This window comes from Mus pahari, chromosome 13, assembly GCF_900095145.1.
Source record: "Mus pahari chromosome 13, PAHARI_EIJ_v1.1, whole genome shotgun sequence".
In the NCBI taxonomy this organism is placed as follows: Eukaryota; Metazoa; Chordata; class Mammalia; order Rodentia; family Muridae; genus Mus; species Mus pahari.
In genome coordinates, this window is record NC_034602.1 from 36,742,322 (window position 1) to 36,755,116 (window position 12,795).

At 43.0% G+C, this 12,795-nt stretch overlaps 1 protein-coding gene across 4 annotated transcripts in view; it reads right to left on the reverse strand.

Annotated features, from left to right (window-relative positions):
• Window positions 1–12,795, reverse strand: part of Prom1 (prominin 1) — a 103,967-nt gene that overhangs the window by 45,733 nt on the left and 45,439 nt on the right. For all 4 annotated transcript variants that reach the window (XM_029545165.1, XM_021211251.2, XM_021211250.2 and 1 more), the window contains 3 exons: window positions 4,451–4,571; window positions 2,459–2,522; window positions 874–963 (listed from right to left, as the gene is read on the reverse strand). In XM_029545165.1, the coding sequence (XP_029401025.1) occupies window positions 874–963; window positions 2,459–2,522; window positions 4,451–4,571 (275 nt within the window). The remainder of the gene's footprint in view (window positions 1–873; window positions 964–2,458; window positions 2,523–4,450; window positions 4,572–12,795) is intronic.

The window sequence follows — 12,795 nt, forward strand, 5'->3', positions numbered from 1 at the left end:
GAAAGAAGGAAAGAAAGAAAGAAAGAAAGAAAGAAAGAAAGAAAGAAAGAAAGAAAGAAAGAAAGAAAGAAAGAAAGAAAGAAAGAAAGAAAGAAGGAGGTTGACTCAGTTTCTGGGTTTCTAGCCTGCAAAGGAAATGTTTAAGATGGACAGAATTGATATCTAAAGATTTCAAGGGGGGGGTATAGGGAACTTTCGGGATAGCATTTGAAATGTAAATAAAGAAAATAATAATAATAATAATAATAATAATAATAAAGATTTCAAAAGACCACCCCCTTTAATTAATTAATTAATTAACCCATTTTTGTTTTTTGATTCAAGGTTCTACATAACTCCTTATGTAGCCTAGGTTGGCCTCAAAGTCATGGTTTCCTTGACTTTCTACTGCCAAGGTTACAGTTGTGCTACCACACCCAACACATCAACAGATGTTTTGTTGAAAGTCCAGACAGTAAATGACTTGTAAACTTTGTGGGTCTAATCTCCTCAGAACCAAAAACTTTGTCACTTCAAAACCAGCCATCAACCATACACAAGCACGTGCACATAACTGTGTTCTGATAAAACTTTATTTACAAAAACAAGTTGGGTCACTATTACCTCAAATGATTTTGTTTTTCCAGGACCATAGGTTTCTGATTTTTTTTTTTCCAGCACAAGCTTTTTTAAAAAACAAAAAACCAAAAAAACAACAACAAAAAAACAATAGACATAATGGGGCTGCTCCTGTCTTTTATCAGATCTGTTTGCAAGGCCAGATTTTATTTCTCATCCCTACCCACCAGAGACTATGCAAGTCAAAGTGAGTGACCCTGGGAAGCCAGGAGGCCAGGATGGGCTATTCTTGGTCACTTTTGCCACCATGCTTACCTGTGGCCATGGCCTTAATTTCTTCGAGAACAGGAGTTACTTTGGGTTTTAGTTGGTCCTTTATTCTGCCTCCCAGCACGGAATCGATGCCTGGATTCAAAGCAAAGTCGTTCATGAGGCCAGGGCTGCTTCTCCTTCAGCTCTCCCAAGCTCTCCTCACACCCCAGGAGCCTACAGCTGGAAAACATCTCTCTTCCTGCCCTCAGGTCCCGGCCTCTACCCCAGAGCATCACTGTGGGCCCTAATGTGAGATGTCATCAGCTGCCTCAGAAACCCCAAACCCTCAGTCCCCAGGGGAACGTTATTCTCCATGGACCCACAGACACTGGGTGAAGAACAGCGTTTCCCATCTTGAGTTGTGTTATAGAAACACTGTCTACAGCTCTGCATCTACACTGGGTTTTCTCCACTGCAATACCACTGACATTTGGGAACAGGTATTGCTTTGTTGGGGATAAACTGTCCTGTGTACTGCAGGATGGTGAGAGGCACCCTCTGCCTTGGCCAACAGATATCAGTACCACTGCCCCTCCCCACTCCTCCCAATAAATGCGGACAAATGTCACCTTGTGCTCATAACCACTTAACTAAGCTGCACGAGACGTGGTCCAGCAAAGAATGGGGCCAGGCCCATTTAATGAGGTACTTAGCAAGGACCGAACATCCTCTTCTGCATGAAAAATGACTAAAGGAAAGGCTTAGCAATGAACAACATAAAATTGTGTTTGGTTGGTTGTTATTGTTATTGCTGTTATTATTAGCAGTAGTAGTATTGTTATTTGAGACAGTGCTTCTTGGCATAGCCCAGGCTGACCTGGAACTAACTCTGTATAGTAGGCTGGCCTCAAACTCACAAAGATATATCTGACTCTCCCTCTCAAGTGCTGGGATTAAAGATGTGCACCACCACTACCTGGCCCTCAAAGTAAAATTTTAAAACCCTGGGCTGGAGAGATGTCTCAGTGGTTGAGAGCACTGGCTGCTCTTCCGAAGGTCCTGAGTTCAAATCCCAGCAACCACATGGTGGCTCACAACCATCCGTAATGAGATCTGACGACCTCTTCTGGTGCATCTGGAGACAGCTACAGTGTACTTAGATATGATAATAAATAAATCTAAAAAAAAAAAAAGAAACCTAAGTCCCTCTGCTTATGAAACTGAAGTTAAACATGGAGTGCCTTTTTAATTTTTTCTTAATTTATGTGGATGAGAGTTTGCCTGTGTATACATCTGGGTACCACATGTATGTCTGCTGTCCTTGAGGAAAGCAGAAGGCATTGGATATCCTAGAACTGAAGTTATAGCTGGTTGTGAGTCTCTATGCGGGTACTGAGAAAAGAACCTAGGTTCTCTACAAGAGCAACAAGATCTATTCCCCACTAAGCCATCTCTCCGGTTCCTAAAAGTTGGATTTGAACCATCCAATGCCCAGTGGTAAACACACAGTAGTTCTACAGCTTGTCCCGTCTTCCTCCTACCTTCAGTTGCTTCTTCCTTTGGTCTGTGCTTTATAGGAGGTTAGGCAGCTAAGACATCTTCTGAGCCATAACAACAAAGATGCAAACCATCTTTCAATGCTACTCACCATCCAGGTCTGAGAACGCCTTGTTCTTGGTGTTAGTGTATTGCTCCCATATATAGTCAATTTGCTGGAAAAGAAAGTTACATGGCATCTGCCCTTTGAGGTGCAAAGTCATGATGCAAAGGTAGTATTTAAGATTTAAAAAATAATTAACTCTGTCTGAACACTTTGAAAAAGAAATAGCTAAGAGGTGGTGGATGCTCATCTTATCTGGTGCCCCCACTTTTTACTGCCTATTACAAACTTATCTATTGCACTCACTTATTATAAATGTACTAGCCATGGTCATGTCTTATGTCTCATGATTCTGTGGACCGGCTAGACGGATCATGGTGAGGACTGAGTGCATGATCAGAGGTGGGTCTGTCTCTCTCCATATGTCCTTGCATCTTCTTAGAGACCAGCCTGGTGTCTTCACAAGATATCCTTAGGATCACCATCAAGGAGAGGCTAATAGATAACTAGATGCAAGGCTCCTAGATGCCGGAGTTTCCAACTAGCCCAAGGTCATGTCCACTGTGCCCTCCTGGTCATAAACAGGTCACAGAGACAGCCCAGACTCAAAAAAAAAAAAAAAAAGAACAATGAACAAGAAGGCCTTCTAAAGTTTTGATGCGTGAGTCTATGATATTGACTATGCCTGACTGGTCTTCTAAAGGATTATTTATCTTCTTATCTACGGTGGCGCAGATGGCCTGCTTCCTACCCTCTCTGCGAGGCTGGGTTCACATTCTTCTAGGGTTGCCAACCTTCCAAGTGAACACAGCTTAGAGTTTAAATTTTCATTTCCCAGGTTACCAGAGGGGAAACATCTTGCTCTGTTCGGAGACAGCTATATTCTGTCTGTCGGTTGCCTGTTCGATTATCTGCAAAACTTCTGTATATTAGAGGTCTTCGTATATGTTCAACCAGATCGATTTAAGTTTCCCCCAAAGCCCCAGGAATTTACTCTCTTTATAAAAGGATGAGAGACAGCCTAGTGTTCAGGAGCACGGTTGTTACTTTTGGCATTTGGGGAGGGGGAAAAAGTTTTCTGTGGCATCTTCAGGATGTTACACGAAAAACATGAACTTTTGTTTACATGGTGGGAGAAGAGTGATTCTGCCTGTGCTAGACTGCAAAGCTGGGCAGGGTTAAGCTCTCTATTTTCCACCTCCCAAATGCCTCCGCCTTTTACTTCCAGCTTCTTGACACACTTGATACATAGCGTTTTGAGGACAGAGTCAACTCAGAAGGCCACCTTGTTCAAGGATCCATGGTTTGGGGGAGACTCGCCCCACCAATGCCTATACCCAAGAGCTTCACACGCTTAGGCCGGTTCCTGCTCAAATACTTTCCAATTCATGTTCTGTATAGGCAATACACCAAACACTCCTCGGATGAGGACACAAGGGGCTTGCCCATCACTGCCTTCAGCCATTCTGCTCGCTGTCTTCCAAAGTGACATGGAGTGTGTATGTGTGTGTGTTAGAGAGACGTGTGTGTATGTGTGTGTGAGAGTGTGAGAGAGAAGAAAATCCTCCCTAAGCAGACTGACACACCTACAGACAATAATGAGCAGGTGTGCATAAAGCTAGTGAATTCTATCTTAACAGTAACTATGTAAATGATAAGGGGTTAACTATACCCACCAAACAAAGGCAAGAACATCCATCCAACAATGTCAACAACAACAACAAACAAACAAAAAACAAAGCAACCCACAGTGAGACACTTAAAATTGTTAGGTACTTTTATATGTGCAATGATTTTTGTTATGCCTAAATAAAATAGAGCAAAATAAGACACCTATATCTTAAAGCTATGGAAACCATATTTTCATGCTTTTGGGAACTCTCTGGTTGTGTTTCTTCATCTGCATCATTAAAGGGCAATGGCTTTTCACGTGGGTTCACTGACGTGTTAAAAGGCTTGGCTGAGCTGCTAAACACACACACAAGTACTCAGAGCAACTCACACAAAGCGCCATGGAACGCGCAGGCTGTAGGTTTTTACCTTTGGGGTTTCAGTCAGGAGCGTTTGAAAGTCTCTGAAATTGCTCTCTGCAAGTTTCTGGGTCCCTTTGATCCGAGTCCTCGTCTGCTGGTTAGCCACAAAGCCAAATATAATGCCAAGGCTGTAGGGAAAGAGAAAAGTGTTGGCCAGGATCCAATGTCCTCAGCTGCACAGGAGCCGACGAACGGCCACCTCTACCACCTTCCACTACAGCCTACCCATAAGACCACCATTGCATACCACCAAAACACAAAACAGGACTAAGGCTCTGAAGACAGATCTTCATTTAAGATGGAGTACTGTGTTATGGCTCTCATAAATGAACAGTGTTCACAACAAATGCTGGAAGGACAGTGACAAAGGCATAGGCTGTGTCAGGTGTATGAGTATGTGTGTGTGTGTGTGTGTGTGTGCGCGTCTGTGTACCTGTGCTTGCACATACATGCATGCACCTTGTGGGCATATCCTCTTACACCCACACAAACATTATCACGCACCTGAGCTACCCCCATAGAGGAGGGAAATAGCAAAATGGGAAGAGGGGCTTGGGATGTCTGGTGTTTCTTCATTTGACTGTTAGTTTCTGTGTTGTCCGGATTAAAAAGAAATAAGGTATTTCAGCATCAAAGCACCGTGGGAAGGATTAGTGTCATTTCCCTTTGCCGGGATAAAATACACCCGCAGCGATTTCCTCCCACATGACGCCAGGCTATGTCAAGATGACAACTTGAAGTGAACACACCACACATATGAAGTACAGAATCCACCCAAACGGTGGTGTGAGAAATGTCCTGGTTCTCTTGCTGAGGGTTGTGTCTTCCTCAGGGAAACTCTTAGATATGTATTTATGAAGAAAATACTTTTCTCTACATAAAATACACATCCTAAGGGATTCCAAAAGCCTCCGCATAGCCACCTTGCAGGAAAGACCAGCCTATGTGAAAACTAAAACCTCCTTCCTCCCCTACCTCAAAAGAATGAACTTAGGGGACTAACAGCTCTTGTGCTTATTAGCCACTATCAATCTCTTGGTTTAAGTTATACAAACTGGTTCATCTTTTGAGGCAGAGCCTCTGAACATTAGAATTTTATAGGCTGTAGGAGTAAAGACCCAGCCAGGCATGGTGGCACACATCCACTATCGTGACACTTGGAAGAGCAAAGTGAGAAGACCTCAGAGCTCCGGACTGACCTGAGCTGCAGAAAGATCCCTTGTCTCAAAATAAAACCCAAACTACTTTTCAATCTGACCACCAGAGGGCAGCAAGGAATCAATAAATAGCACAACACAGTTTACCCACAGACCCAAAGGACCAAAACTGTTATTTTGTATCCAGTATACAACGTGCATATGTTTTAAGAACAGTTTAGCAAGTACCAAAGAAATCTTGGGAAAACAATATGCAGCAGCCTATCAGGTTGCCAAGCAATCTCTTGTGTTTTATGCACACATACACATGTACCAGCTGGATAACAGGCATTCTGCCTTTTTGCATTGAAAAATCCCATGTCACCAAAACCTAAACTACAACAACAACAAAAAAAAAAACCAATCAAACAAACAAATGAACAAAAACAACAAAATATGAGTCCCAGGTCAGATATTCACTCTGTTTAAGAGTACTGCTACATGGGGCTAGAGAAATGGCTCAGTAGGAAGAAACTATTCTTAACTGCTCTTCCAGAGAACCCAAGTTTAGTTCCTAGCACCTGTGGGGCTGCCCACAACCAACTGTATTGCCAGCTCTGGGGCATCCAATGCCTCTTGGCTTTCAAGGGCATCCACATTCCAGTGCTCGTACCCACACACAGACACATACACACATGGACACAGAACCACAGATACACACATATGGACAAATAATCACACATAGCCACATACATAGACACAGTAAAAAAAACTATTTTGAACAAATAAAAAGTACTGTTGCATCTGGAGGAGTGCTTAGTTCGTACGTGGCTTCTCTTTCTTAAAACTTGTCTTCCTGTGGCAATAATACACAGTTTCTCTCAGGCTGCCAGTGACCCTAACATGCCTGTGTGGCACATGACATTGAACAGTACTGGACTCAGCCTAGTGAGCTATGGTGGAATTTCTGGAGAGCCAGAACATGTGACTTGGGCCTGGTTCCTCATCCCCACCCCGCCTCCCAACACCACCCCTCCCCACCTCCCCACTCCCCATCCCCCTACTTTACCCCTCACTCCCCACCCCAACTAACTCTGTGAAGACCCTTTTTCCTATCTGAGCCTCAGCCACCATCTTAAAGCTGATATAATCCAGCTGGAATCTATCTTAGGATGCATAAACACTGCTCACACTGTGAAGAAGAAGGGCTTGGGGGATGTCTACAAATTCCCTGGGAACTTGTTTATTTTTTGTTTTTTTTTGTTTGTTTTTTGTTTTGTTTTTTGTTTTTAGTTTTTCGAGACAGGGTTTCTCTGGCTGTCCTGGAATTCACTTTGTGAATTCACTCTCTGTCCTATCCCTTACATTTGCATATGAAGCAGACATTGTGCCTCAGTTTTAATCATTACTGGTGAGCAAGACACCCTAATCCTAAACTAGGTTAGTGACTCAATGATTTTAGAGTTATGTGCAAGGCACACATGCACACACAAAACACACACAACCAAAAACTGAAACCTGGTAACGTACAGGGGTCTTTATTTAACTAAGCCGGTTCAAATATTTGGGTTGTGACAAGTCAGAATCACCCCCCTAAATAGAGCTGGTATCCACCCTGGGGAGTCAGACTTTCTCTCCCTGCATGCTACAAACTGTCTCAGCCATTCCTTCTACTGAGCAACAGACCCATTTGGTCATGGAATAAAGTCAAAGTGGACCAGGAAGTTCACCACTTCCTATTCACCTTTTCCTGTCCATCCCCATGAAAGGAGCTCTTCCACAGGGATCTGTGATGTCGTGTGTCACAATGCCTGCTGAGGTTTGCTCTTAGTTATACCTAAGTTCAATGTCCCTAAAAGGAGGTCATAACCACCTCCCTGTCAACTTTGTCTTATGGAGCCTGTCCCCATTCCAGAGCGCTTGAAGGTTTGTTCTAAACTTGATCTGCTGATACTCGCTGTGTGCTCAGAGTGGACGTCAGAAACTGCCCTTGTCCTTTATTCTGTATGACTTTACTCATAAGACTGTCACTCAGATCAACAAACTGCAGTACAACCTTTCAGAAAATATTCTTTCCAAACTTTCCAACTGTCAAGAATGCAGCTCTAGAAAGCCCGGCGAGAGACGATCAAATTCATGCTATCAATAACTTTAACAAAAAAAAAAATCTGTGCTAAACACAATTCTGCAATTGATCTCAACAACTTTCCAAGCAAATTTCCAGTGTAAATGTTCATGTTTGGGTTAAAAAATGACAACTCCAACGGCTTGGCAGTTAGCAAGGATACTTTTCCAGAGAACCCAGGTTCAAATCCCAGCACCCACATGGTCACTCTGTGATTCCAGTTGTTCCTGAGGATCTGGCCTTTGCAGGCATCAGGCGTGCACAAAATGAGCAGGCACATGAATATAAAACACCCGAAGGTGATAACAACGACAACATTTAAAATAACAAGTTTTAAAGCCCCCATGATCAGACAGAAAGCATGAGAGGAAACAGGGTGGCCTGAGACCTGGAAGATGGCAGGTGGCTGGCAGAGCACTTTCTCCGTAGCTCTCCAAAGTGACACCAAAAAGGAACTTCCCAGCGTCTACAAACACCTGTAAACTGAGTTCTTACATAAAACTCCCCAGTGAGCAAATACTAGCAACTGATAAAGACTTTACTGGCTGACCAATGCTAGTTTCCAGTTATGAGCTCTAACTTAAACCTTTCGTTTAAACTAAATAGAGAACGAATGCCTCTATTTGCCGTCGATCTAGACACTTTCTGTCATTCACTGTATTTTAAAGCAAATATTAGAGCCACATAAATTATTTTTTCTTCATTGTAACAGTTAGCAGTCAGTGACTAGGACACAAAGACACCAAGAAAACAATGGCCCAAGGCAAANAAGCCATAAAATATCAGTGGAACCAGACATAGTTCTTCTTAAACTACCAAATGGGTGCTTTGGTGTAGTAGAGTAAAATGTCTTCAGGTTTTGAGCAGAAGACAGGAACTTTTATTAATAGAATAAATGGCATTATGAATTGTCTGTATCTGTGGAAAATAATCTCACATACTTACAAATATGGATTTAAGAGCTTTTATAGGTGGAGGGGAGGGCAGATGTGGAATGGGGTAGTGGTGGAAGTGGGATATCATTTAAGATGTAAACAAATGGAATGATTAATAAATGAAAAAAATTTTAAAAAGAAATTATATGTATATACATACACATATATGTGTGTAACAACAATTAATGAAAAGAAAAGCTATGAATTTGAAAGAGAGAAAGATGGGGTAAATGAGAGGGTTTAGAGGGAGGGGAGAACGGTGAGAAATGAGATTAGTTCAAAAATTAAAAAAAAAATAAAAATAAAAAAAGAGCTTTTATAGACCAAATCTTTAGAAAATGAAGCAATTTTTTTCCCCTGTCTATGGCCTTCATGAAATTGGCCAGTGAAAAGCCAAACAAATGCTTTTAGCGAGCAGTAATGGATCTCTTCCTTCTTAAAAGTTACTTATTTAAATGTTAAACTACCAGAGCTCTTGTTCCCATTAAGAAAGACTCAAGATGCTCCGGCAGGATACCGTCTGATCTGTTTTCCTGAGACGCTCTGCCCTCCAAGCCAGGGAGTGGTCCACACACCCTATGCTTAGATAAATGTAGAAGCTTTAGTTCTCCAGGGGCATCGTTACCAAAGCTGACTTACAATGCTATCCAGAAACTTCCCAAAATTCAAGGATGGGTTTAGGCTTTTCTTTCTAGATTCATCTTTACCTCTACTCCTGTGTATGCTTGCGTGTCTGTGTACAGGTGCGTGCAATTGAGTCCAGTGCTCACAGAGGCCAGGAAAGGGTGTTGGGTCCCTGGGGCTAGAGTTACAGGTGGTTGGGAGCTGCCCAGTGAGTGCTTGGAACTGCACTTGTGTCCTCGGCAAGAGCAGCAAGCCCTCTAAAACACTAAGCTGTCTTCTCAGCCTTCTTTTCTCTTACATAGCCTTTGGGACACTGACAAATGTAGTTGTTGACAAGCGTGAAGGGAAGACAAGCTCTTTTTTTTTTTTCCTGAGGAAGTTACAGCTGCTGACCCAGCCACAGGAGTGGGAATGCAATCCTCTGTAGACGGACAGATGGACAGACGGCAGAAGCATGTGGCCAGGTCCCAAGGTTCTCACATTCTAGAGCTGCCTTTAAGGGAAAGCTCAAAGGCAGCGTGACCTCATGACCTCCTGATCGGAGCCCAGTTCTTCATGTCTAGAGTGCATAGATGAAAAACATTCAAGTCAAATCTGTGGGCGGAAGGAAACACGTGTCTCCAGCTTCTTGGAAACACTAGGGAACCCCTGTAGAGTCAGAAGGATCTTTAGGCTGTAACTTACATTCCTTTGCTAACTTCCCCTCCCCCTTCCCATACTGCCCTGCTGGGTCTAGTCATTCCTGAGAAGGCTTCAAAGGAAAGTAGGGAGAGAGACAGACACTTCAGGAATTACCAGTGAAAGAATAGATTTGAGTTGTTTGTGAGAGACAGACAGACAGACAGACAGAGCAGAAAAAGTCAGAGATGGAGAAGAGATGTTCACACTTTGAGTTCAAGTGAGAAAGGAAGGAATAAGGAGAAGTGCAGGAAGTTAAGGGCATATGTATCTGGGTCCTGTTTGTGCACATATTAATATCTGGCTAATGTTTACACTTCTATTATTTTCAGGTAAGCCCTGTCTTTGGATCCAGCTGTCACTTCTCTGGGACAAGAGGTAAAGAATTGGCTTTTGTTGGTGATGGGGAGTCTTTGTTGGTCACGTTTATATCAATTCAATAGGTAACCCAGGCCTGTGCTAGTAACTCAGGAGCCAAGCACCTGAGCTCCGTCCAGCTCCCCAGGAACCTTCACTTTCTTTTCCAGGGACAGTCATTGGCTTTGTCAATCATAACACATAATTTTTTTTGTTTTGTTTTTTGTTTTTGTCAAATATAAAAAGATGTTTTTCCAAGTGTGGTGGCACATGCCTTTGATCCCAGCACTCCGGAGGCAGAGGCAGGTGGATTTCTGTGAGTTTGAGACCTGCCTGTTCTACATAGCGAGTTGCAGAATAGCCAGGCTATGTAGAGAAACACAGTCTCAAAGGCAAGCAAATAAACAAAGTGTTTGTGCTCCCTTCATTGTTTTATCAGATCTGCACATTTCTTTTTTCTTGTCATCTTTCTGGGAGGTACATCTAGATCTGTGGACTCTTTGGTGTATATCTGTAAGCCATGCGTCTTGGTCAAGCCTTTAATAATGACCTCATGTAAGCACTTTCCTCTGGGTTTGGACCTAGAACTTCAATTGTAGGACTTAACTTTGCTTTGTGCTTAAAGTCCCAATTAGTATGGCGAGACTTAAAACATCTTACAGCTGCTGAGCCAATGTGGAGTTTTTAGAAGGCTGAGTAGAGTGCTCACCGCTGAGCCTTGTTGTGACTGTACCCATCAGGTTCAGCATTGTGCACATGATATTTCATTTCTTTTAGTGTAGGAAATACTCACTGAGATCAGGCAAGATGGCTCAGTAGGTAAAGGCACTTACAGCCAAGCATGATGATTGGAGTTCAATCCCCAGGGCAGGCAGGATGAAGTTAGAGAAGAGACTCTCTCGGGAGTTGCCCTCTGACCTCTCTATATATGCAGTCCATTCTCTACCCCACCCTCAGGAGCACACACATTTGCCACCCACACAATAAATTAAAATGTAAATTTAAAAGATCTTAAAAGGTACAAGCATCAAAGAGCTGTGTAACAATAAGGGGGCCAGTGGGGGCCCCTTGAGGGGCAGTCTTCTGCTGAGGAAAAGATGTAGCTCCTACAAAACAGCCCCATCTTCAAGGCGTGTATGTTCCTGATCTGCCATCAGCTGGAAACGTCTATCAACAGCGGGAATTACACATGAACGTCCTTGGCTTATGAAGGAATTTTCTAGACTTCACAAGCCGGGGAAAATGGCACCATCAAGAGGGGCAGGTATCAAAATGACTAGGAAGTTCTTTATGTTCAATAATCTTACAAATTCACAGAGTTTGGGGATTCAGCTAGCAAACAGAGGCTATCCTTCCTGCTTCTGCGAGAGCTGTGAGTCTCCCCAGAGGAGTCAGAGGAAGGAGGTAACCACTTTCAGCCATTAAGTTTGCCTGGGGACGGGGACCCAGCTCAGTGGGTAAAAGTGCTTGCCACATAAGCAGAAAAACTTGAAATCAAATCCTAGGACCTTTGCTGCGAACATCTGAAACCTCAGCATGCCTGCGGGGGATGGGAGGGGACAGGAGAAGCTTCCCTGGAAGCCTGAAGCAGCTAACCTAGAGTTCTCTCAGGGAAAAAAATCCCAAAGAGGCCCTGCTTTAAGCAACGTGGAAGTGGCGGAGTTACTGCCAAGGTTGTCCTGTGACTTCATAGAGGCCACGGCATATGCATACCTGAATTCACACATTTCTGTGTTCCCATAACACAAGCGCTCACACACACACACACACACACACACACACACACACCTTATCAGGATATCTACAGAGGAAAAACTGCCAAAAGGACCACTCTATGGAGAAAGGCAACTTCCAGACAGTTGACAATGTTGACAATGGCACCTTTATGAGTCACTTCCACTGTCCCTTTCTGTTTTGTTTCACTTTAGCTGGGTGTGCTGGGGCATGCCTGTTATCCCAGGGTTTGGAAGCCAAAGTAGGCACACTATCAGATGTTCAGGCCCAGCCAGGACTTTTGCAGTCCTTACTAAGTTCAAGGGCAGCCTATACTCTATAGTGGGATACTGTCTCAAAAATAAAAAAGAAAAAAGAAAGAAAGAAAGAAAGGAAGAAAGAAAGAAAGAAAGAAAGAAAGAAAGAAAGAAAGAAAGAAAGAAAGAAAGAGAAGAAAAGAAAAGAAAAGAAAAGAAAAGAAAAGAAAAGAAAAGAAAAGAAAAGAAAAGAAAAGAAAAGAAAAAAGGAGGCTGGGTGTAGTGATGCATGCCTTTAATTCCAACATTTTGGGAGGCAGATGCAGCTGGATCTTTGTGAGTTCAAGACCAGACTGGTGTATATATGTATATGGTGAGTTCCAGGATAGCCAAATATACATTGTGAACTCTGGACAGAAGAAAAATGGAAGAAGAAGAAAGAGATGCAGGAGGAGGGAGAAAAAAGAAGAAAGACAAAAGAAGAAAGGAGAGAACGTAGAGGAGGAGGAGGAGGAGGAGGAGGAGGA